Raw genomic sequence first — 23,366 nt, forward strand, 5'->3', positions numbered from 1 at the left:
CACGGGCATTCTCAGTTTATCTTTGAGGAGGGATATGAATATTTTAAACATATTTTGGTCGTACACTCCCATAATTAAATATAGTAAAATTATATATGGTATAAAGTGTATTCTTTCTTTTCACAGAGTTGAATTGAAAGAAATCTTCGTAAAAAAGAGCATAAACGTCTTGATTTAAACTCTGGTTTGGAGATGAGATGGGAATAGCTTCCTCACTAATTAAATTGTATTACGTTGATTATTATATAATTTTATTTGTTCGATCGTTATACATTACTTTACAAACTTACTATGTATTTTACAATAGAGTAATATTTTATTAGAGTTCATACCTTAACTAGGAGATTAAGAATGCAAATTTATGATTTTTCCTTTAGTCTATTAGTAGGATATATATATATATACGATTGTAGTTGCATTTATATATGAATATGCTCTATCCAATTCACATACCACTACTTGGCCATCGTTTCTCATTGTACAATTTTTATATAAAAGTTTTAATTTGCTTATCTCTTTGAAGTCTTTAAAGCTAGAGAAGCTGTGTTGTTATTTTAGTACATGTTTATTAATAATGTTTTATGTGTGTGAGGATACGCATTGATTTGTTTGGAAACAATTTCAATATACACGTGTAATTAGCATATGTTCGAATGAGTTTTGATGTACAACTTTAGCATTAGCATCTATACAAAGTGCTTCATGCACCTACAATTTCTAAAAATGTTTGGATGCACTTGAACACATTTCTATGCAACAATTTTCAACTTTCTGAAACTATATTATTTATACATACGTATTTATATAACAAATATGAGTTTATGTTCGAGAAAAACAAGCTTCAACAACGTATTTCTTCTGAAAGTTTACTTTGCAAAGTAGAATTGACTCTGCGTATTGTTATACTAAGTTCTGGTTAATCTATCTGCTCTTGTAGCTAGACAAAAATTCAAATAGCGGAGGACGGTTATACAGGCAATATGTATGTATATGTATGTGTATCGCAAATTAAATGACCTCTTTACTTGGTGTTGAAATGCCAATGGCTTCTTCATAACCTCCTTTTGACGATCCATGGCACTCTTTCTTTTCCTTACTCTGGCTATGGTGGTGATGATGATGTTTGGATTTTTTCTCCTTCTTTCCACTAACACTTTCGTCGGTCACATCTTTTGATTTATGCGTTTTCTCTTTCTTACGTTTTTCCAAAGGGCTGTTGCTACTTGCCACCGTTAAAGGCGCTAAACTTTTATTCACTTCTGACGGAATATCCAACAAATTAGCATTGTTTGTATTTTCATCATTTTTCGATTTTTTCCTTGATCTTGATTTGGAATGCGATTTTGAAGTGACACTTTCTTCTTTGTTTCGAACTTTGATTTCGTCGACATCCTTTTCTTTGCGTTTTGTCTTTTTCTTTTCACGTTTCTTGCTGCTGGCTTTCTTATCAGACTCAACTTCGCTACCTAAAGTGCGTTTATTATTGTTTATGTTATTAGCCGCAGAGCTAACCTCTCGGATCCGGCCTTTTGATTCTTCCAAATCAGGACTACAAAAATAATTCATTAATACAATAATTACAGTGACAAAATCAAGCATTGTTATGACTTACATATCCAATTCTATATTCAGTGCGCGATGTGGGTCATTTGGATCGAATTTAGAATCTTTATCTTCACTATCCGACAGAGCCACTCCCTCAGGCATGTCCATAGTGGTGTTCACTATATGAAGTGGTTTGGAATCTGAAAATTTAAAGTGTAATTTTATATTTTTATATAAGCAAGTAAATTCATTTCTTTTCAATATCAGCAACATACCATCCTCCGATTCTGAGCTGCTGTATGCCACTTTATTTTTTGATTTTTTGTTTTTTTTCGACTTCTTATGTTTTTTCTTCTCTTTGCTTATTGTTTTCTCTTGTAAGAGATAGCGATCAGAGCGTTTCATAACTATTGGGGAAATCATATTAATAAATAGTTTTAAGAACAACACAAATGCGCAGTTGGGAGTAAACGACTAACCTCCTATTTGCAGCGGTACATCCAGGGACAGCTCCGAAATCGGAATGTCATCAATATTATCATATTGATCTGCATTGTAACCCGAATTGTTTGTACTAGCTGTTTTCGGCTTGTTTACATCCGTTGCTGAAGGCGATGATTTAAGATAGTGTGGATTGTGTGATTGTTCTATTAGTCGCGCCGTGCGATTACGTTCGATCTGCTCAGGCGTCAGCTCCTCACTCTTACGACGCTTTCCCAACGTTCCGTCCTCATTATGCACTGATGATACAAACAGTTCATCTTTATCCTCCTGGGACGAGGTACTGCTTTCGTCTTCAGGTGGCGCGTTTATCCACTCATCTAAATCCAATCCATCCGGTAGAGGAACTTTGCGTTGCGCCTTTGGTGCTACTGGAATAAGTTCGCCTTCAAACAGTAATGCCATCTCTTGAACGATTTCAATAGCATGTGTTGGTATAGTGGCAGGTGTAACCGATTGGACATGCAGGGCCAAGTTTTCATTGTCATCCGTGGAAAGCATATTCAATGTGGCGCTGGCGTCGTGATTGTAATTCAATTCAGAACTAGGCGCAGGCTTGTTGAATTGCGAGCGCAGCATTTCAATTAGGATACATGCGGAATTTGCACGCTCTTGTACCTCAATGTCATTTGAACTAATAAAATTTTGCAATTTCTCTAGGACATGATCGCAAAGCTATAAAAGAGCGAATTTGTTAAGGCTTAAATACTTTCAAACAAACAACAGCGATGAACTTTGAAACTCACCTTGATGAGACCGTTCACATCTTCATTTTCCAAGCATGTCGTCGCCAGTCTTGTAAATAATTTAGTAACGTTTTGCACAAACACACCCTGTATATGACCGGGCACTTGACGTGGGCGCAACAAAATATTCAACGTCTTTTCCGCATCTTCTAAGTCACTGCTTGTAGATATAAAGACAAAAATTAGTGACTTATAAAATTAGTCAATTTTGATGCAGTTCACGCACTTTGAAAATTCACCAACAATCCACGCTGCAGCGTATAACACTTCATACATTGAATTGCTTTGCGATGACACCGAAAATGTGTCCAGCAAATTGGTCATTTCATTCACCGCGAATTGTCGCACAATTGGCACGCGTATGGCAACATCGAGGAGTTGCTCAGCGATTAAACGTCCTTAAAGAAGATATGAAAAATATTTAGTTAAATTTAAAGTACTCATTCACTATGGAGCATACCGTGCTTGGAACCTGCCTCCAGTTGAATCAATTCCACTAGTACAGTTAAATACCATTCGAAATTCGTGACGTACAAATACGAACTCTGTGCGCAAATCTCAATTACTTTGTAGAGCAATTCATCGCGATATAATGATCCCTCAGCGCGCTCCATGTGTCCCAATAGACGCTTGACTATTTCCATGAGATTCTTCTTTGATACCATGCCGTACAGCAAATCAAGTGCACGAAGACGTATCGATTCGTCCTTATCGTCTAAACATGCCAAAATTAAATCCTTGTGCTCTTGTACACTTTTCGGGTGAGTTTTTAAGATCTTCGACATAGCCAAAAGTCCCAAGTATTTCACTAAGAAAGGAAAGGTAAAAATATTGAATTATAGAAAAATCTGAAAACCAATGAACCTCTTTAACCTCAAAGCAATAATTGATTATTTGTTTATACATCAACCATGAAAAGATTTTGTGAAGTTAAGCATGAGTTAACGCTCTAAATTTTCTCTCGACAGCTATGCTCTTACGGCCGTTTGCTCGATGTTTCCAAGCACTTAATCAGAACAAAATCGGTAGATCGTTAAAAAATGAACTTCTGATAAAAGGTCTGTTCATGAAGCAAATAATTTGTAGCAATTGTTTTACAAATTATCAAGTTTTGGTGTTCATGTATCAAAAAAACTGGCAAAGTAGGGGAAAGTGAGACAGCAAAATGACATTTCATTTTGAAATCTGCAAGTTTTTACTGGAAAAACTTTAACTTGTAAGAATTTGCAAGTGAGAAAAACAAGCTGATCGCAAAATAAAAACAATTTGAATTGAGTCAAATTTTTAGATTTAAATAAAAATGGTGATTGAAATGGAGAATGTAAGTAAATTTATTTTAGATAAAATTTATAAAGCTCATCTGGAATCATATATTAAATAGAAATCGGTCAATGATATAGCTGTATGTACTTTTTAACCACAACCTCCAGTCACCGTTGCTGCAGTTTCTGAAATACAAATCGAAAGCATTGAAGATATCCTTTGTGTTTTATGTTTGTACTTCTTGATTATTAACTAATTTGGCCGTCTACATTGCCAGGTAGAAAGCTGTGTTTGCACAACAATACTGACAGCAATGATGAAATGGAACACATTATTGTGAACAAAATAAAAAATGTGATACTAAGCCCGTTATTTTGCATTTTATTTGCATGATTTTTTCTTTTTTATTTATTTATTTATTTATAATACAGGAATTAAGCGATAAATCGCCTAACTACAAATTAGGAACTCGAGTAACTAAGACCTTCGGCTCGCTTGGTAAAATTGTTTTGTTGCTAATATGATGGTTTCTTAACTTTGTCTAGTCTTAAAATCATGGCTTAGATTAACTTACTTAACTTTGTTAATTTCAAAAATTTAATAATGGTTTCAATAAGTCTGACGTGGTGAGGCTTCCAAAGCTGTTTTTCCTCAATTTAATACGAAGTAGTTGAACTGAAAATTTTTTTAATTTTTGTGATTTTCCCCACCAACAATTAATCAGCTGTTCATAAAACTTGCAAATTGTTACTGATTTTGCGCTCACGTACTTTTTTCGATATTTTTCTCTTTGAGAGCGAATTCTCGGAAGTTAAGTTACTGGATAATTTTTTGTATGAACAGGCCTAAAGTTTACCGAAAGATGAGATACCGGTAAAATGTTACTGCTACAACAAGAACAACCGGTAAAATGTCAACCTAAATAAAAAACCGGTAGTGGATGCCACAGAAAATCCAAAATTTTCGTTTTGCGAGTTTGCAAGGGTTTTTTTTGTAAATAAAAGTAACGATTTAGGCTGGAATTTAGAACAATGTATATTTTGGAATTTCTGGCAAACTATAATGTTTTTTTTAATGAAACTTGGTGTAGATGTTAGTGAGGTGTTAAGGAACACTCTTTATAACTCTAAATTATTCGGGAAATAATAATTTTTTAATTATTTACATTCAAAATGCCCTCGGGAACTTCACTATAATTTGCCACATTACACTCTATATTTTTTAACATTTCACTAAAATTCACCAAATATACACTCACACGCGTGTTTTTACCGATTTGTATGCTAATATTCTAATTATATCTATTAAAATTAAATGCAAATTCATTTGCCTATGCAATCACATTTCAATTTTAAGCGCGAATAAGAAGAAGATTGGAATGCCAACAGTATGGTGTTGCCGGATGCCTGCAAATGAAAACAAAAAATGCCTCCTTACTACATACACGCATATGACGTTTTAATTTTGGGTTCAATAGTTTTAACACGGAAAGGAGTTTTACGCAAAAATACTGTGGGTTGCGTAGCAGGAGTTGGACTGATGAGGGTTATTTTTTTGAAGCGCGGCCGAAGGCCGCCCACGCGAAAAGGAGTTCTACGCAAAAATACTGTGGATTGCGTAGCCGGAGTTGGACTGATGAGGATTCTTTTTTTGAAGCGCGGCCGAAGGCCGCCCACGCGAAAAGGAGTTCTACGCAAAAATACTGTGGATTGCGTAGCCGGTGTTGGACTGATGAGGGTTATTTTTTTGAAGCGCGGCCGAAGGCCGCCCACGCGAAAAGCAGTTCTACGCAAAAATACTATGGATTGCGTAGCCGGAGTTGGACTGATGAGGGTTATTTTTTTGAAGCGCGGCCGAAGGCCGCCCACCCGAAAAGGAGTTCTACGCAAAAATACTGTGGATTGCGTAGCTGGAGTTGGACTGATGAGGGTTATTTTTTTGAAGCGCGGCCGAAGGCCGCCCACGCGATAAGAAGTTCCACGCAAAAATACTGTGTTAATTAATTTAATTTAATTTTAATTACTTTATTATTTTTTGTGATACGCTTAATATTATTGTTTTTAAGTTTAAATGGGTTGTATGTTTTTATTTTCAAAACTATTTCTCAACTTTAAATTACAGCAAAAAATACTGGAGTTTTACAATGAACCTTCCACTGAACATCCCTGCGTGCGAACTTCGTTTTCATTTCAGGTGTATGGCAACACCAACTTTTCGCTAAATTAGAGAACTTTAACATTAAATTACTTAAAAACTATAAGCCTCCGGCAGGTTCTGTTTTCAGTTTTAAGATGGGGATACACCCCTCTATCACCCCCTTTTTACCGTTTTTTCCAAAGCGATATACATTATACTAAAGTTTTTCCACGATTTAAATAACATCATTGTCGTGGTACATAATCCTTACTTAGTAAACCACCTTCTGAGAAAAATGTATGATTACAAACATTTTGTTTGCTACATTAGACTGCTAAATTAGTGGCCATCACTGTATATTAGGGTTACTTCAAAAAATGCACCTAGATGTTGTTTTAAAATAAAACAAGTAAAAATTGAGCATCTTTCAGGCTCTTAACAGTGATATGTGAAAAATTACATAATTTAAATGCCCGCAAAGAGCATATGTATCTACAAGTAAAGTCCGCCAAACAGTCGATTTATGAAAACCTAATTGTTGAGGACGTCGAGATATCGATGTTGAAGTTTGTTTAGCAACACTTTTCGCTACAGCAGCAATATTCTCAAAAAAACGCCCAGTTTTTGGTCTGCCAGTCCTTTTCCTATCCCCGACAGAACCAGTTCCTTGAAATTTTTTCGCCAACCTTTGAATTGTCGACTCATTTGAACGAAAAAATCACGAAAATTTTGCGATATGTTGTGTTTAAAGATCGACGATTTTTATAATAAATTTTAATAGTTTGAGCGCGGTGTTCTATTGTGTAATATTCTACGCTCCCCAACTTATGTCAAAGGCCACATAATAAAAGGTACCGTCTAGGAATTATTCACTACTCACATCTAGGCGCCACCCTTTACATATTTATTTATTTATGTATTATGTTTTGATATATATTCCATACTTACAATTCTGATCGGAATCCTCGATAAGAATACGCAGTTTTTGCACACAAAGTTGTATTGAGGCACTGTGATTTGGCATTCCGCTGCTGATACTGATGAGTACGGCGATCACGGTATTTATGCATTCATAGAGCAAGCTCATAGCAGACGTACTATTAAGGATAATGGGAGATGAACAATAGTTACTTATTTTCATATGTTGCAAGTTTCAAAGGTTTTAGGATAAAACTGGTTATATGCGTATGAATATTTTAATTGCATAAAAAAGCTGAATGTGTGAATGAGTGCATTCTTTAATATAAAAAAATTTTGTAGAAAAAGTGCATAACGATTTGCTTTTGAAAAGTGACAAGTAATTAAAAGAAATTTTATTCATGAGTTCGTGTTGAATTCATCGAATTTTTGTTAAAATTGAAAATAAAAACAAATTTTTCACATACATTTAATGTTTGTGCATATGTATGCATGCACTTGCATATACATACATATGTACGTACATACAGTCATGTATGAGCATTAAATTAAAATGACAATAACATTAACACGACAATGAAACTTGCCTATGAATAAGGTTTGTGAGAGGTTCTATTAATTTCTTTCCTAGCCGGGGTTCTAAAGGAGTTAAAGCGCCAAACTGCAAATGCAAGAGAAAAGAAACAAGCAAAGAAATTATAAATACATAATCACATACATAAAACTTACATAAACTAATCAAACAGTTTTTTGTTTCTTTGATTTCGATTGTTTCACAATTACGATATTCACAAATTTCATAAACTGTTAAACGTTACTCGTCAAATAAACTGTTATAAATAGTAGATAATATAAAACGAATTCCCTTGTAATTGCCTTCACAATTTATAATTTCATCAAATGTGATTTTGTTGTACGGAAGTTTACAAGATTATCTGCTCAAAAACTTTAACGCAAATGGAAATGCGATAGTAAGAAAGATACTGGATTCGCTTTGCGCTAAGTTGAATGAAATTTATAGAGAATTCGTATTAGCCTAAATGCCAATCGCCAGTACAAATACAATGAACTAGCGACTAGCAGATGAACAGCAAATTTTAGAGGTTTGTTTCGATATCAAGCAAGACAATCGGAATTCCTGGCAACTGACAATAAGAATCTGGTAATATTCATTCGAATAAAAATTAAGAGCTAATCCTTTATTGAGTCTTCTGCATGAACCAAACACTTCAATCGAAAAATTATAAACAAATTATTTGGGCATAATAAGGCAACAAAAGAGTAAAATTAAATATGAAACCTAGCTTTTGTGCATAAAATTGATTCAGCCAAACAATACTTGTACATTAAAACAATCGTTAAAGTTACGATGCCACTTGAAATGTAAGATTATTAAATAGTGTACTTGTAAAAAGAAAAAAAACATGAAATCAGACATAAAAAATTAATCGAAATAGTGATTTAATATAAACCTGGAAATGATTTCAATCAAGGGTTGAGTTAATTTGCGTCCTAAAGCTGGCTCGATTGTCGTGAGGCTGGAAAACTTATTGGAATACGAAGATTCAGCATTATTTCAGATAAACCACATAAAAGTAATCGAGTCAATCGGTTGTAAGAGAGAAAAAGAGAAATAATTTATAGAACAAATTAAAAATAAATTTTCGCTAAAACACGCGTAAAAATAATTAGGAAAGAACTTCGCTTAAGTAAAACTTATTCGTAGCAATAATTTATGTATGTATACAATTTAATAAAAATTTACTATAATAATTATATATTTTATAAAAATATTTTTATGTGGCGTCCTACATTTTCACGACAATTTTTGTTTAATTAAGTTGCAATACACTCGTGACAGAACCTCGGATGCTTACGATTCTTGTAAATCAAATATTACAGATTTAACAATTAAAAAGAGAGAAAGCATGAAAGCAACGATAGTCCTCCTCCCGCCCAACCGACGCGAGACTCATATGTAAGGATCATTTTGGTTTCCGCTCTGAGTCGAAAAAGGCAGAAATTTGTTTAGCGCTGATATCTACAGAAAATACTCATCAGCTGAAAAAAGTAAGGCATACCAACACAGAACATTTGTTAAGAGGATAGTGTACTTTGCTAAGCGGTGAAAATCGAGTCCGATAAATTAAATTTACTGAAATGAGCAAGGTAGTTCATTAAGGTCGTATCAGCATACTTATATAATCTTTATTATCTAGGAAAAATCCAAACTTTCTAACTTATTTTATGGTGTTTTCTTTTCTCGCATTTATTCTGCTCTGAGCCAGTGCTACCAAATTTTAGCATTCTTTTCTCAGCATATTCATAGGGTTGCCATTTTTTTCTCAAACTTTCTTTTTTAATCAATCAAATGCGTGGCATTTTCTACCCTTTACAAAAAGTAAGGGTGAACATTGCCCAGCCGGTTTTAGTGTATCTGTGCACGCCAAAATAATTGCGCGAAAACTTTAATTGTTACAAAAATGGAAGCAATTTTAAAAATAAATAAATAATCGGCGTGTACTCTTTTGTTAGGTGTTTGGCTGAGCTCCTCCTCATATTTGTGGCATGCGTCATGATGTTGTTCCACCAACGTAGAGACCTACAGTTTTAAGCCGACTCCGAACGGCAAATTGCTTTTTATGAGGCACTTTTTCATGGCAGAAACACTCTCGAAGGTTTGGTATTGCCTGCCGAGGGGCGACCGCTATTAGAAAAAACTTCATGCACGGTGATTAGAACCTACGTGCTCCCGAATGATAATAACGCAGCAACCCTTTGGCTACGGCGGCCGCCGCCAATTGTTAATTGGGAAAAATTTTCGAAAAAAAAACGTTTTATGAAACTTTTATGGAAGAAAGGAATTTTAATTACCTTTCTAATGATGGACTTAATTTTGTACCGGTCAGGTAATATTCGAGATATTGTGGTTTTTAAAATACGTAAAATTTACCTTTGACCTTCAATACTCCTCCATTAATAGTTTCTGCATTTTACCCTCGTTGCAATAAAAAGTTCTATCGAACGCATTTTTTTTTCTAGCGAAACGGTGCAGTTCTTTACTCGTTCCATAAAAATTAATATCGTACAAATGAAACCTAAACGTGCTAACTTAGCATAGAGCGTAGCTTATACGTAGTACATACATACATAGATATTGAATTGAATATGGAACAGTCCAAAGTTATACTCACCAGTTTTATTATTTTAATTAACATCCAGTTGTTAGTAGACGTTGTCATGAGCTTGAAAAATATAGGTGCTAACGGCAGATAGTTCTTGGGATTTTTGCGAGCCAATTCACAAATCACATTGACTGCAGCGGACTGTACACCTTTAAAATATAAATCAAATACATATTTTTAGCTATGCTATTCTTATATATGCGCATATATGTATCTATATTATCGCGACTTTAGCGGTTTGAATGAATTTTGCATTGAAGAAAACGTTTTAACTTTTGAAGGAAAATTCGTTATCAACTAAGAGAATATTGTCAGTGAGCACAAAAGATCTCAAGGCCGAAGTGCTTCTCTATTCATATCTAAGAGATTTTTTTTTTTTTTTAGATGAAAATCATTACGCTCCCACGGGTATTGAACAGGAAAGGAATGTATAACATTTCACATAAATGAAAATACGCGTAACTGGTGCAACTAAAAACTATTTTGTTCAATTCATTAAAATTTAACTCTCCGTTGAAAACCTTTTTTAAAAACTTCGATTGTGCACCCGGGTTGGACCTTTTTTCGTTCTTTCGAGCATCCTTTTTAAAAGGTTCAATTTTAAGAAGCCACCTGGAAGCCAAGATGTGAGCTGGAATATAAATATATTAAATCCACGTCCAAAGTCGAAAAAGCCAGTCTGACTAGACCCGGCTGCCCAACGGAGGGTTAAACAACACAAAATTAAGTAGAAACTTTGATATTTTAATATTTATAATTATAAAAATTACCCTGTTTATGTTTAAAAAAGCCTCTGTACATTTATGTTGTACTGTTTTCCCAGTTTCTATAATATTCTGGCACATACCTGGATCAGGATCTTCTAGTTTTTCCTTCAATTTAGGAAATGCAGGCCTTAATGCTTCTGGGTAGCGTAAGAACACTTTATACATCATAAGGACGGCTTTCATACGCAAATATGGTTTTGTGGAACTCATCTACAATCAAGTAATCGATTAATTTTGTATTCTTTCTGAAAGTTGAATAACTTACCAGTGTCATAATATCATTTGCAAGATCTCGTGATAAATCTGGTGAGATAAAACAGCTAAGGCCGCTTAAGGCCACACCGGCATCATATTGATTTTGTGAATTCAAATCCTTACGTATCATATTTGTCGTTAGCATTAGCAACTAGTTCAAAACAATGTAAATATTTTATATTTTTATTATTCTTCTTTTTCGTTTGCCTACAATTCACTTACTTCACTTTCGGGATGAAAGCATTGACTTGCCGCCAAATACCCTATGCGTTTGCATGTGAATCGCGAGGAGCTCATTACCTCGATTATGTTGAAGCCGGCCCAGGAGATATCGTAGCCGAGCATCTGAATCTGTAAAGTATGGTATGTATATAATTAATACTTTGTCTTGCGTTCAAATGTCTTAATTGATGCATATAAGAGAAAATCAATAGTCACTTAGCGCACATACATATATGTAAATACGTTTGTAGGTATGTATGTATGTACATGTGTGCATAAACACATTTGCAGATACATATTATCAGCAAGTAAAAGTAGAGCATACCAAATTAAAAGACGTTATTAGATCATAATTTTAATTTGAGTATGACGCCGCGTGTGATGCAGCATGAATATGGAACAAGAGTCAAGAGGGGTACGCTGTGCATGGTGCAGCTTGGACATGGTCGGCACTTTGACGAGTTCAAATAAAGTACCTTTTGCTTTTATAGTAATTGTATAACGAATCAATATTTGTGAACTTATTTGTACTCACATATGTTAATTTGGCCACCGCATTGCACTTGACATTGATGTTATCCTGGCGCAATTCTTGCTTGATTTCCTCAATGCATTGTGCGATGTACTTGGCCTAAAATTTATAAAAATCAAAATTAAAAATGTGTCTGGCAGAAGAACAAATAGATTTTTTACATCTAAAATCAATCTTATATATAACTTAATATTTTTTTAATAAACTCATACGTAGTAGTTAACTTCATTCCTGCACTAATACACATTTTCTTACTTACAAACTAAACCAATATTTTAAGAATATTTTACAATATAATGGTAAGTTTAATATTATCTGTCTTATCTAGCCACAATTATTTGATACATTTTAAATTAAATAGGATTAGCCGCAAAGATCTTGGGCAGAAAGGTCCCGCAAATGAGCCGCATATCACAAAAAGTGGAGATTTATACACACATTCAAGGTCCATCGGTCGGTAACGACACACGAAAAGTGGTCAGGAAAATCTATAAATCTTACAATGACTCGAAATCATTGCATCTGTCTGTACTGGGTATTAGCCATATTTCGAAAATTGCGCAGATGAGAGAACTCGGGCTACTTGGAACTACTAGCAGCTGCAGAATATCGCGTGAAATTTTTCAACAATGAGCTATTGACTTACAAATTTAGCAGAAAACCCACATTTTTTAAGTCATGCAAGTCGACTTTCTAATAACGCTTGATCTATGAACTCAAGGATTGAAAAAAATAAGTAAATTTGTAAAAGGAGTAGTAAAGTTTAATGACAAAAAAACATCAAACAATTTCCTTCTCCTCCTGCAGAAATATCCTCTACTTCAAGTCCAATATATTTACGGCCGCTCTACAACATAGTGGCGATCACAATTCTTTCTCGGGTACAATTTCATTATGTTTACATTACATACTATATGTCCTGGCTTAGCTCACGATTCCGTTCTGTGTTAGTGTAATAACATTCACACTCGGACATGCCGTTGCATGCCGACTGATCGTTATTGGAACGGGATCGGATAGAACCTCGACTTAACCACACTGATTCTTACTTGATAATATTTTACCTTACCGAGAACGAACTCGGTTATTTGACTATGATGTGAAGCGGCCAATATTCTACTTAAAACAATACAAGCGGGACTGCTTTTTTTTTGCAAAAAGCAAATGTTTTTAATATTACATCTAAATTATTTAACTGATAACGAGTAGGAATACAAATTACATGTATTGGCATACGTAAGTACAGGTTTTCGTAAACTACCTGATATTTGTGTGTACACATATGCTCATATGTATATCTACAGATTCCTGTTCAACTATATATATGTTTGTATATGCTAAATGGTTTAATATATAGTAGTCATGTTTAGTACATATCTAAATTAAATATTTTTGTTTTAATATAATTCTAACACTAAATTGTATATGAATGCCTTACCTCATTATCCTTATTATTTCTTATGCCACGCACCAAATCCGTAAGATTCTTATCAAACATACGCTCGAAATTGCCTTTCACCTTTTTTAGTGCCATTTCGCAAACCCAACACCTTTCCACCCAAACTCAGATATGCAATAATTAGCTTTTCAGACTTTTTTAATTACATATAGAACCTATGCACCGACGTGGTCAGCTTAGTGTTCCTTGAAGGCTGATAATCTATAAAATTATTGTTTTATTTTTTTTTCGATGGCATTCACATTCATATTTGATGATGTCGACAAAATTTTCCCCACTTTTTCTGATTGATTTTTCACTTTGTAAGAGCAATTCAGCAGTTGTCAAATAATTTGTGCTACCACTTCATTTTCATAAGTATTGATAAACAATATTTCAATCACTCATCTAATAAAAATTTAAGCATTAAATTAAATGAAAACAAATACGGAACAACTTTTCTAACGAAATTTGTCTTCAGCAATCGCACACCGATAAGTGAATCGAAGAGAAACTGCAAACCTGGATGTAGATCAGTGTAGCCACATGGTTTTAAAAGCGACAAAAAAAAAAACTCGGCTGTAACAAAAATCTCTTGAAATAACTTGTATACATAAGGCGCCCTATTAGGTATTTCCTATATAACGCATTCATTTGACTACGGCTGTCGCCCCCTTTATAGCATATCAAAATATTTTTCATCTGACACAAAAGATGAGAAACTAAGAAAATCACTCAATTTCATGCTCAATTTCCGCTGTGGAATTTCACTTCAGAGATTAGACTCACACGAATTTTGTCACTTTGGCTGTGTGTTAGTAGATAATTCAGCAATTATACTTTGCTGGGAACGATCTGTTTGATTTATTTCTGACATTTTTGACTGTAAAAAAATAAGTTGTTTTTGTTTTTTTATATGTTTTGTATTATTATGGTGCACTACGTGAGCTGGATTTAAAAATCGTGAAAATTAAAATAGCGGTTTTCAAATGATTCGACCTTTAGTATTATGTAGCGAATAGAACGGCTTGTCGTCGTTTCATTGACATCCTAATGTACATGGCAAATCAGCTGGTCTACTATTACCTTTAAAAGATTCGCCCTGAGAAATAATATCGTTTTTTGAAACGAGTCAAATATTCTTAAATTTAAATAAAAATTATTTTACTTTGAACCGTAGAGTTTGCAATGTTTGCCTCAACTCTTCCCCCAGTTAAATCTTCTCAGATTTTAAAGAACCTCATCCTTTTTTGCTACATGTCTAATAAACACCCGATCTTTTATTTTAACGATAGCACTTCTAGTGTGTCCATCTACATTCCTTTAGATCATCTGTGGTTTCCAAATCATCGTATTTCAGAGTCTTGTCTCCTTTACACAAAGCGATGACGACACAAGATTGGATGGTTGAAATAGCAAGGACAATATCTAATTTTAGTGCATATACTTCCTGCCTAAATAGGAACAAGAAGAAGCGGCAAGAGGAAATGACAACTTGGAACTTGGTTTCAAAAGTTTGAGGTACTCGAATAACTAAAACTGAATGGTTACCGAATACTAGAATGAGCGGTTAACGGAATAGTCGATAGTACTCGGTTATTTGAGTATCGCCCAGCGATTAATTTTATTCGACTAGTTCGATTACCGATTTTAACGATAACTTCAATTTTGTACGATTTTTGCATACAAAAAATTTATCGCGGAATATAACGGAACTATTTATATTTTTTTTGTTATATTTTTCTTGCGTTTAAGATGGATATTTTGTATTTTTTTTTTATAAAAGTGGTAAAAATGCAACAACTGCTGCTGCAGAAATAAACTCTGTTCACGGAGAGGGTACCGTAAGTGTAAGGAGTGCGCGAAACTGGTTTTCAAAATTTCGAAGTGGTAACTACGACGTGGGGGATGCCCCGCGCTCTGAAATCTTTAACTCCGACGCCTTGCTCGAACTCGTGGAAGCTGAGCCAAATTTGGAACCATATAAACTATTTGACCAATTCGAATCTAAGAAACTGCATTGCGTGGGGTATATTCAGAAACGCATTATAAATGCGCAGTAATTGCAGCGCTGGCAACACTGCCAATGTGACAAGTGATGCAATTGATAGATTTGTTGACGATTTGCAAAAAGATTTGTTGCATTTATGAACGCGTTTTACACTAAAATGGAAGTATTATTGAGTTTAGTTGTTGACGATATATTTGAAGTAAAAAGTGATAGTTTTTTGCTAAATTTAAGAAAAAAAGACGTGTAAAGCTAAAAAGAAGATCACGAAAAATTCCCAAAAATAAATCTTTTTTTCCTAGACGCTAATGCTTTTTAATTTATTGTGATTGTAATTCATTACTTTTCCAATTTTCAAAAAACAAAAAAAAAAAATCTTTTTTTGAAACAATTAGAAAATTTTCGCTGCGCGATTTGCCCGTCTATTTTCAAATCTTTATTCACTGTTTTTATTTCTTCCGCCACCTTATTCCACAAAACACTCTTTTTCCTCCTCCCTGAAGCAAATTCACTTTCCATGCTCAGTCGGACTCTGAGAAACAACTTTACTTCCGATGTACTTAGATAATCGCTAAAATCAAGAAAAATGTAATAAAATATTGTTTTATTAACGTATATTTAATATATCTTTGCATTAAAAGCTAAAAAAATTAGTTGTATACTCACTTTTCATCAGACATCATATTAGCGTAATCAGCGGCAGTATTAAAATTTTTCCTGCAAATAATGCGTGACGTTTGATACAAAAATGGCGTTTTGGAACGCGATGCATTTGCAGTACTGCCATATTTGCATTTCTGAACGCATTGTCAACACTACAAAAGTACGTTGCGCATTATAATGCGTTTCTGAATATACCCATGAGTCTATAATATTTATTATATGCGATGTATAGCTTTACATCTTCGAATCAAACTTTGTGTTAATTACTACGCAAGTTGTAGAGGTAATTGACCTTGTAGAGGCCTTGATAACTTTTTTACCGTCCATATAGGTTTACCTTTGAGTTTTTGCTTGACAATTGCTCAAACATTTTCAATAAGGGTGTCATCAGGCGACTGTGAAGGCTAATCTACATTTCAATCCTATTTTGTTCCTTCCATTCTACACACCTTCGGCTTCGTTGCTTGAGATCGTTATCCTCTTGGAAAATTCAAGGTTGGCTAATTTTTCTAAACATCTTGGCAGCTGACGGTAGTAATGCTTTTTGGTAAATTTTATTAATCAGAACTGCATTCAAATATGTGGTAAACACAAATAAATGACCAAATAAAGTCGGAGAAGCAGACTCAAACATGAACCCTGATTTAACCTATGCTGTTAAAACAACAACAACAACATGAACCCTGATTGTATGCTCAACAGTTCGTTGAAGTTTCACTTAACAACAGTACATCAGGGCCGATGTATGCAACTATCCGCCCAAAAGAAAGATTCATACGTGAATATTACATTTGTCCAATTCAGTTCTGAATTTGCCTTAGTCCATGCAAGTCCTTTTTCATTGTGTGATAATGAGAGCAGCGTTTTTTTTCGATGCGCTTCGAAATTTGACGTCTACTGAACGTTAACGTACTCGAAATTTGTCTTGAGATATATACATTAACACTAGTTTTTCTTAAAACTACTTCTAGTTCGGGTTTACACAAATAAGTCAATGATCTTCTGATCCTGTTTTGGAGAGGTTTTTTTGGACCTGGCCCGGGTAAGGCGTCGACGCTTTTTACTTCGGTATACAATTCCACCCATTTATCTTCGACTTCTTCAAATATTTTGTTGTAGATGCACGTGACAATTTTGGACCTTTTGGGTGTGTACTTAAGAACACTGCTTCAAATCTGCTTTCTAAATTTCTCACAAAATCAACAAATTGCGCAACGCGAATTGCGGAAAGAATACGCACACTTGTTAAAAATTGTCATATAACGGAACTCTAAATTTAAAATTGGCGATCCTGCTTTTATTAGACAGGTCACGTTTTTATTATCAAGGCGCCAAGCATTGTTTCGATAATAATGTAATAAAAAACGAGAAAAACCCACGTAAATGAACACTATTCCAAGAATTTAATATTATGTAAAATGCTCACAAATCCAACAAACGCTGTGAAAAACGGGTTTGGGCAACGATATTTCTATGGGATTTGACCAGAGTTTTGGCTGGTGCTTGCACTCTATCACTCTATCAAAAAAGGTTAAAAACCCCTAAGATTTGCATTTTCAAACCGTTATGCCACATAGGCACCATAATAAACTGCTACAACAGCAACAACATGGCGACAAAAGATTTTCGGGATTTGTTTATAACGGTGATAGAAAACATTAAATTAATAAATATTTTATATTTCGCAATGTTGATACTAAACAAATAGGTTTACATTTTTCAATAACGCAACACAAAAAGTTTATATAGGAAATAATCATGTTATATAACAGCTACATATGCCATATAAATTTATTCAGGTATTAATTTGTTTGTAAGGGCAAGTATAACGTAAAATTATAATTATTTATTTTCTTAAAGAATGGAAAATATTAAACTAAGACGCTTACTATTTAGTGTTACAAGAGAGTTTTGTTTAAATATAAAAAACATTTACCCAAGGGCGAACCCACAAATTGTTTGTAGACTCCAATTTGATTAAAATAGATACACACATATGTGTACTTATGTATGAGTTCCTTTAATTTGACCGTTTATCCATTATTTACTTATTTTTCGTTTTGGTTTATTTATTTGGTAAGAATAGTCTCGTTTGCATTTTTTTCAATTCATAACAAATATACACACATAAGCTATTTTTGCCTCTACCTCCAAACAGTGCATAAATGTCCAGTTGTTATGACTATACCTCCTCGAGTTAAAATAAAACCAAATATATGTATGTATATATGTATATAAAACAATTATAATAAAATTTGAATTTTGCTTTTAAAATAAAATTAAGTCTTCTGTAATCTTGAAAACGTAAAAACTAGCGAAAACACCGAATACAAACATATCAACAACAAGATGATTTTTCAGGTTCTGCCATAACCAAATTGAAATCTAAACTGTTTGGTCGTGCAAATCCTGTTTTTATACCATCCCAACCATCTTCAACTTTGTATTCGCCCGAACGTATTCGCGCATATACCTCCTGCGTGACCATACGAAAAGCTTCTTCGACATTGACGCCATTTCTGGCTGAAGTTTCTACAAAATGCAGCCCATTTTGCTTAGCAAATGTTTGTGCTTCGTCAGTGCTAACTTCTCGACAGCCACCTGCATTTACCAGGTCAAGCTTACAACCAACTAATGCAAACACAGGACGATGTGGTTCAATGTGACGCTGGGCTTCCATCATCCAGAGAGGTATATGTTCAAAGCTAGCGTAGTTGGTGATATCATAAACTAGCAATACCCCAACAGAGTTTCTATAGTATGATTTTGTAATTGATCGAAAGCGTTCTTGGCCAGCCGTATCCCATAGTTGGAGTTTTATCTGCGTTCCATCCTTCATTTCGATCAAGCGGGCAAAAAAATCTACACCCACAGTAGGGTCGGATAGCTGCAAATAATAAGAATAGTTAAGTAACTAAAATACATACATATGTACATAAATACTAAATAAGAAAAACACAATAACAAAAATGGTTTGCCTTATGTATACATATGTATGCTCATTCACTTAATTTGTGTATTTATACACTAAATTTTCTATCGCACCACATATGCATATATTCTACGCTATCAGGGTGATGGGTGAGCGTTTTATTAACCATGTAATATTTTGACGCTTCAGATTACAGATTACAGTATCTGTGTGCCACCATTTCTAGTTAAATTATGTAATTTACATATCAATGTTTTTGTTATTACGTTTTTTGTTTGTTTTCGTTGAACGTAGAAATTGAATGCGATTGACCCTTACCTCAGCAAATTTGCCATCTGTAAAGAATTTTAGTAATGAACTCTTGCCCACTGTACTGTCACCAATAAGTATAAGCCGAAATTGGTAATCGAAAATGGGTTCAACCATCCTGAATCTCTTTTGTATCAAAATGTGTAATGCGACTGCCACTTGTACTCAACTGCTAAGATTTTTCCCACCCTTTATTCAGGGTAACGGGCGTATACTTTTCTTAGTCACTTCCTGGAATTTACGTCTCTTTCAAAGGATTTTCACTTTCAAGGTAACTTGAAAATATGTTTTTTAACGCATATATGTATGTTTTTACAATTCTGTTTACGACAATTAGTTAATTTCTTGTCTATCCCGATTCGCACCACTATTGCGCTGTATGCATTTTCGTATAGTGATATTACAATTCAGAGTCGGTTTATTCAAAGTAATACTACGTTGCAAATGTAACTACACGATTAATCGTGTTTTATTTGGTAGAACTGGCACTTTGTTTATAAAATTTAGTGAATATAATTTTTGTTTTTGTTACTCATTTCATCGCGTTCACTAGTGAAAATTGAATCAGATAATTAAGTGTGAGGGTGATAAAAATTGGTTAGCATTCAAAATGTCAAATATTTTGACAATAGAACGAAAGATAAGAAACAAGTTGTATAACAGTTCAGTTCAATTCAATTCACAGTTAACATGCAAATCTAGACAATTAAAATTCTAACATTAAAATATATATTTCATTATGTAAAAATAAAATGCTTTCCGGAGTCAAACTATTGTACATCCATTAATTAGAAAATTTGTTATAGAAAGGATGTCATAGTGTTAGTACAAGGCGCATTGATTACTGAAGGTGGCGCCTTGCAAATCAGTTACTTTATTTTTCGTTATTTTGACAAGTCTGACGTCAGGTCCCTTACTAATACAAAATAAACAAAAGGAGAAGATATTACATTTTTGTAGAAATTCAGTGAATGACTTGGTTTGTGATGATTTGTGAGATTTAACCTAATCAAAGTAATGAAAACGAGTATCGAGTGAAAGCACAAATGCAGTTTTTTGCGTGGCAAGAAGGTGTGTCTGTAAGTGTATACTTTTTATAATAATAAGTTTTGTTGTTTCCATTGCTTTCGCCCACTCTTCCTCTTCACAAAAAAGTAATTCCCCGTCCTTTTGTCCGTTTATTCCTGGGCTCTGGCGACACAGCGAGCTCGGAAGACGCAACCATGTATTCTATCATCCATGATGTTAGTTCCACTTAAAGTGAATGTTAGTTCCACTGCAATGCAAGAAGAAGAATCTAAACAAATACATGTGATTTAATATTTTTTAATAGACACCGATAAATTATTACTAAAATGGCACGTAAAAGAAAAATCCCTGCTCGCAAACATCATGGAGTTCGAGATCCACTAAAACAAATTGAAGTCAAGGAAAAAAAGTATTTATATGCATAATTTAAGGAATAAATTAATCTCTTAAATTAATTTTATTGTAGACTGAGAAAAATTACAAACAATCCTCCCGAACGCGATAATCAGCAAGTTTCCTTCAAATTCGCCCAATTTAAGAAACTAATTGATGACACCAAAGCTGGAAAGAAAATCAAACGAATACACAAGGGCCAGGAAGATAAGCCGAAAGATAGATCTATAAATAAAATTGGTTACATACAGCAGTTAAGAGAGGAAACTGATGAAGATTACCTAAAGCGGGTAAATCGAATAACTGCACAATCTTTGCGTGAGGCTCAGTACGAAGCTAAATATGGGGTTAATGTCATTCGAAATCCGAAAACCGGAGAAATTTCAATAAGCAAAAAACCGAAAAATGAAATTGATGAACTACTTAAAGAAAAACAAAAGAAACGTGGTAAACGAAAATCTGCTTCAAATAAGGAACAGGACAAACCAGTAAAACCTCTGAACCCCGAAATAGCTAGAGAATTAATTAAACAAGCTATTAAAGAAGATAAAGAAGAGGTAGTGTTTTGATATAAAAAATTCTTTTGATTTAAATGTCTATTTCAATTGCAGAAAGTAAAAGCTAAATCAGAGGTGGAAGAATACAAGCAAGATATTGTTAGATTCGGCGAAGTTGTGCACGCCCCTCCAACGCTTTCAACATTGCCACGTAGAGCTCAAAAGTCTGAGACCGTACCGAGAGTAAGAAAACTTGTATTATATACATGTTAAAAGTTACATCAATTTCGTTAAACTTTCAGCCTGGTAAAAAGTCCAATTTGCTGCTTAAATCGCTATTATCAGATACTAAAACCAACAGCGAAAACACGCCCGAGAGAAAAGTTAAAGCCGTTACTGGCAAAGTGGAAAAGAAAACGCTTAGCGGTAAACGGAAGAATCTTCCAATGGCTACAAGAAAAATGCTTGAAGACGAGCAAAGTAAATTCATTGAAATTTACAGAGCCATGAAGAAAACAAAAGTAAATGTATCTTGAAGTTCATGCCTATAACATACATACATTGTAATTTTTATTTTTAAACTAAAAGGTAACGAAAAACGTTTCAAATAAAAACTACCCTGTTCATTAAGCTAAATGTTTGTCTTTGAATGGCCATTATTGCTCTAATTCTATGGTAGTTACAAGTAGTTTATTGTTATAACCACAAAAATGTCATTGGCGATTTGTCGTTAGCTGTAGTGTGTCAGATGGTTTTTAAGTTATTTTTTATTTTATTACATTCGGTACGGAGTAGTATTTTTTGTTCAAAGTCTTTTTCACCAAGTTTGAAAGCGACTATAAGCATCTATTACAGGCCTCCCGAACGTTTTTGCAAAAGTTGAGCGAAACGTTGCGTGACCAGCAAGGATGTGTCAATAAAACGATCAACGCAATTGCTTAAGCACGTTTCTGTAGAACTGTCGAGTTTTGATCCTGGTTTTCCGATACACTTTTCCCAACAGATGTCATTGAACTCATGTATCTATAATAGCAATAAAGTTTATAGAATTAAAATTTATTTTTTTATAGTGATATTGGGATGTGACGGGCATCAAAATGTAGGTTAAAATTACGAACCTGTGCGTTCACTTGCGCTTTTTGTTTTTCAATCATCAAGAATTCTTGCAATTCTTTATCGCTGGAAACCGACGAAAGTGACTCAAAATCTGACATGTTGGATATTTTAATTTACAAGTTATTACCAAAACTACAGGCTTAATCCCAACAACTCCCTTCTCTAATTGCTAAATCAAAAATTTATATAACCTCAAACACTTTACGTTCCACATATAAAACGGCCAGACTTTCAGATGTTTTTAATTGGATTCTATATTATTAGATTAAACCTGTGTTTATACACCGAACTTAAAAGAATGAGGAGGTACTAATAAGGGCAATATAAAAAGTAGTTATTAAAATAATAATAAAATCAAGGGTAGAAAATAATTTGAAAAGTAGAGTAATTGGTGAACTATTGTTTAGACGTAGCATTACTTTGCCCGTTATTTCAATTTGATTTTATAAGAAGGGCTTAGTTTTCACTTGTATTGCCTTATGTCGTTTGATTTTCATTGTTTATCAGTTAAAACTGGAAAATTTGGATTATATAATTTCATAGCGATATATCCATTATATACATTTCATTTGAATTTTAAAAAGTTTTTTTAATTTGATTTTATATCGAGACTAACTGAAAGTAAAAATATTTGTTTAATAAATTTATTTACAAATATATACATATTGATTGCTGTAGATACATAAATTCTATTTTTATTAATAATTTTAAATAAATCATGGAGTGTTATTTTGAGAAATTTAGTAATTTGTAATTTTAGAATTGTGTTATTTTCTGAAATTGAAATATTATTTTGTAACCTTTTTACAAGTATGTATAAAATACACAGTTGGCAGTTCGCATTGAGCTTATATGCAAATCTTCAATTTATAAGTGTGTTTACATTCACTTGTGCAGTAACATAGGGTTGC

The 23,366-nt window shown here is 33.8% G+C and overlaps 4 protein-coding genes across 4 annotated transcripts; 1 reads left to right on the plus strand and 3 right to left on the minus strand.

The window, feature by feature from the left end:
* Positions 1–234: 234 nt before the first annotated feature.
* On the minus strand, positions 235–14,023 carry LOC128856913 (AP-3 complex subunit delta). Its single transcript, XM_054092358.1, has 15 exons — positions 13,509–14,023; positions 12,074–12,169; positions 11,539–11,667; positions 11,327–11,467; positions 11,142–11,271; positions 10,304–10,443; positions 7,697–7,770; positions 7,140–7,288; positions 3,253–3,600; positions 3,019–3,190; positions 2,793–2,949; positions 2,025–2,721; positions 1,821–1,952; positions 1,613–1,745; positions 235–1,549 (listed from the first exon to the last, which is right to left on the minus strand). Exons 1-15 carry the CDS (start codon positions 13,602–13,604, stop codon positions 1,009–1,011), a joined length of 3,135 nt encoding a protein of 1,044 aa, XP_053948333.1. The 5' UTR covers positions 13,605–14,023; the 3' UTR covers positions 235–1,008.
* A 3,814-nt stretch (positions 14,024–17,837) lies between these two features.
* LOC128856914 (ras-related protein Rab-39B) lies at positions 17,838–20,021 on the minus strand. The gene is made up of 2 exons (XM_054092359.1): positions 19,430–20,021; positions 17,838–19,066 (listed from the first exon to the last, which is right to left on the minus strand). The coding sequence occupies exons 1-2, from the start codon at positions 19,535–19,537 to the stop codon at positions 18,518–18,520; spliced, it is 657 nt and encodes a 218-aa protein (XP_053948334.1). The 5' UTR covers positions 19,538–20,021; the 3' UTR covers positions 17,838–18,517.
* Positions 20,022–20,673: 652 nt separating this feature from the next.
* Positions 20,674–21,975, plus strand: LOC128856915 (coiled-coil domain-containing protein 137). Its single transcript, XM_054092360.1, has 4 exons — positions 20,674–20,858; positions 20,916–21,399; positions 21,454–21,582; positions 21,642–21,975. Exons 1-4 carry the CDS (start codon positions 20,776–20,778, stop codon positions 21,873–21,875), a joined length of 930 nt encoding a protein of 309 aa, XP_053948335.1. The 5' UTR covers positions 20,674–20,775; the 3' UTR covers positions 21,876–21,975.
* LOC128856916 (mitochondrial import inner membrane translocase subunit Tim8) lies at positions 21,872–22,644 on the minus strand. Its single transcript, XM_054092361.1, has 2 exons — positions 22,458–22,644; positions 21,872–22,362 (listed from the first exon to the last, which is right to left on the minus strand). The coding sequence occupies exons 1-2, from the start codon at positions 22,551–22,553 to the stop codon at positions 22,189–22,191; spliced, it is 270 nt and encodes an 89-aa protein (XP_053948336.1). The 5' UTR covers positions 22,554–22,644; the 3' UTR covers positions 21,872–22,188.
* Between the last annotated feature and the right edge of the window lie 722 nt (positions 22,645–23,366).

This window comes from Anastrepha ludens, chromosome 3 (assembly GCF_028408465.1).
Source record: "Anastrepha ludens isolate Willacy chromosome 3, idAnaLude1.1, whole genome shotgun sequence".
Lineage (NCBI taxonomy): Eukaryota > Metazoa > Arthropoda > Insecta > Diptera > Tephritidae > Anastrepha > Anastrepha ludens.

Bases quoted from the DNA above. Each gene is read 5' to 3' on its own strand.
- LOC128856913 (XM_054092358.1), bottom strand. From the start codon at position 13,604: ATGGCACTAAAAAAGGTGAAAGGCAATTTCGAGCGTATGTTTGATAAG. The intron at 11,272-11,326 runs GTAAGTTATTCA...ACTTGATTGTAG, and splicing joins CAAATGATATTATGACACTG to ATGAGTTCCACAAAACCATA. The intron at 3,601-7,139 runs GTAAGTATGGAA...TTCCTTTCTTAG, and splicing joins CGAGGATTCCGATCAGAATT to TGAAATACTTGGGACTTTTG.
- LOC128856914 (XM_054092359.1), bottom strand. From the start codon at position 19,537: ATGGTTGAACCCATTTTCGATTACCAATTTCGGCTTATACTTATTGGT. The intron at 19,067-19,429 runs GTAAGGGTCAAT...TATTATTTGCAG, and splicing joins CAGATGGCAAATTTGCTGAG to CTATCCGACCCTACTGTGGG.
- LOC128856915 (XM_054092360.1), top strand. From the start codon at position 20,776: ATGGCACGTAAAAGAAAAATCCCTGCTCGCAAACATCATGGAGTTCGA. The intron at 20,859-20,915 runs GTATTTATATGC...ATTTTATTGTAG, and splicing joins ATTGAAGTCAAGGAAAAAAA to ACTGAGAAAAATTACAAACA. The intron at 21,583-21,641 runs GTAAGAAAACTT...TTAAACTTTCAG, and splicing joins AGTCTGAGACCGTACCGAGA to CCTGGTAAAAAGTCCAATTT.
- LOC128856916 (XM_054092361.1), bottom strand. From the start codon at position 22,553: ATGTCAGATTTTGAGTCACTTTCGTCGGTTTCCAGCGATAAAGAATTG. The intron at 22,363-22,457 runs GTTCGTAATTTT...TTGCTATTATAG, and splicing joins AAGCGCAAGTGAACGCACAG to ATACATGAGTTCAATGACAT.